This window comes from Balaenoptera acutorostrata, chromosome 13 (assembly GCF_949987535.1).
Source record: "Balaenoptera acutorostrata chromosome 13, mBalAcu1.1, whole genome shotgun sequence".
Lineage (NCBI taxonomy): Eukaryota > Metazoa > Chordata > Mammalia > Artiodactyla > Balaenopteridae > Balaenoptera > Balaenoptera acutorostrata.
Window position 1 is genome coordinate 68,273,726 of NC_080076.1, and position 1,576 is coordinate 68,275,301.

Sequence of the window (1,576 nt, forward strand, 5' to 3'; positions counted from 1 at the left end):
CCCCTGCTGCTCCTGGTCAAGTCCAGCTCTGGGTGGAAGTGATGCTGGGGGCCTGGGCTGCTGGCTGGTCACTGTCAGTCCATGAACATCCACGGCCACGCCCTGTACTGTGAGCACCGTTAGTGATAGACACTAATTGTTCAATTTCTCAGAAAGCAACACTTTCCAAAATGAAACGTACACATATTTAAAAATCTACCAATGTAGTCATCAGTAAAATGTAAAAGAATTTTAATATTACATTACAAAATATAAAACTATATATAAAATTACATATAAAACTATGTCAGCTTTAATTAAGTGATGCTCAAAATCAGAAAAGCTAAAAAGTGTGGGAAAAGGCTATAAAAGAGCAGGAACTGTCTCTAGGACACCATCGAACATGGAATTTTTTAAATGCTTATTTTCCATCATTGGCTTCACGATGCAATGACTATAAGCATGTGGTATATAAACAGATCAGCAAATGTGCTATGGATCTAGCTGTTGTGCGTATATGAAAAAATCATAAATATTAATTTATTCTCCATCATCAAATTAATGAAGTTGGGTATGTCTGTTAACTCTCTTTGGACAAGAATAGTTGTGCTGGTCATACTGGGGTCCCTCAGTGTCATTGTTGGTTGATATGATTGGGAGCTGGGCCCCCTCCCCATCTATAGTCAGAGAGGGGTCCCCTTGGAGAGATGGACACACCTGGGAGAGACTGGAGGAGGCACGTGGCCATGAACCACTGGACAGGAGATGGGGCCCCGGAGCCTCACTCCCCACGGGGTGCTGACCATTTCCACCCTCTCTCTGCCTCTCCTGCCTCTCAGGGCTGAGCCCTCTGAGCACATGAGTAGGTTTTGGTAGCACTTCCCCATGGGCTTATATCACTGTGCAATAGTAATTACCACTACTCACGTAGAGACTACAGTAATAGTCAGCCTCGTCCTCAGGCTGGGCCCCCCTGATGGTGAGGGCGGCTTTGTTCCCAATGATGGATCCAGAGAAGCGACCAGGGACCCCAGAGGGGCGGCTGCTTGTGTGGTAGATAACAGTTTTGGGAGCCTGGCCTGGGGTCTGCTGGTACCAGCTGGGGTAGTAACCGGTAGTGACTGACCCAGAGCTAAGGCCACAGGTGAGGCTGATCGTCCCTCCTGAAGACACTGACACGGATGGCTCCTGGACCACAGTCTGAGAATCCACCCCTAAAACCGACAGGAGAGAGACAGGGCTTGTTATGGAGATAAGATCCCCTGAGGCCCTGTTTGTAGGTGCCCCCAAGGATGCAGAGTCCCAGCGCCTGACCTAAGCCATAAGTGAGGAGCCCGAGCAGAAGCGCCATCCAGGCCATGGTGGGGACACTCCCAGGACACGGCCTCCTCAGCCTCCTGGGCTGGAGTGTGGGGTCCTCGGGCCTTTTCACGCCTCCCAGACCCATTAGGAGGAGGAGGGGCCTCATGCAAATCAGCTTCCTGTCTCTCTGTGCCCAGTGTCACCTGATGTCCCCTGGGGGAGGTCTCAAAGGAGGCAGATGCTGGGACTTCACACAGACCGGGGACAGCATGGGGATGAGACACTGAGTGATGGG

At 50.4% G+C, this 1,576-nt stretch overlaps 1 gene segment (V, D, J or C); it reads right to left on the reverse strand.

Annotated features, from left to right (window-relative positions):
- Positions 1–870: 870 nt before the first annotated feature.
- Positions 871–1,371, reverse strand: LOC103004028 (immunoglobulin lambda variable 8-61-like). The segment is given in 2 exon segments: positions 871–1,193; positions 1,294–1,371. Coding segments are annotated over 2 exon segments (369 nt in total).
- Between the last annotated feature and the right edge of the window lie 205 nt (positions 1,372–1,576).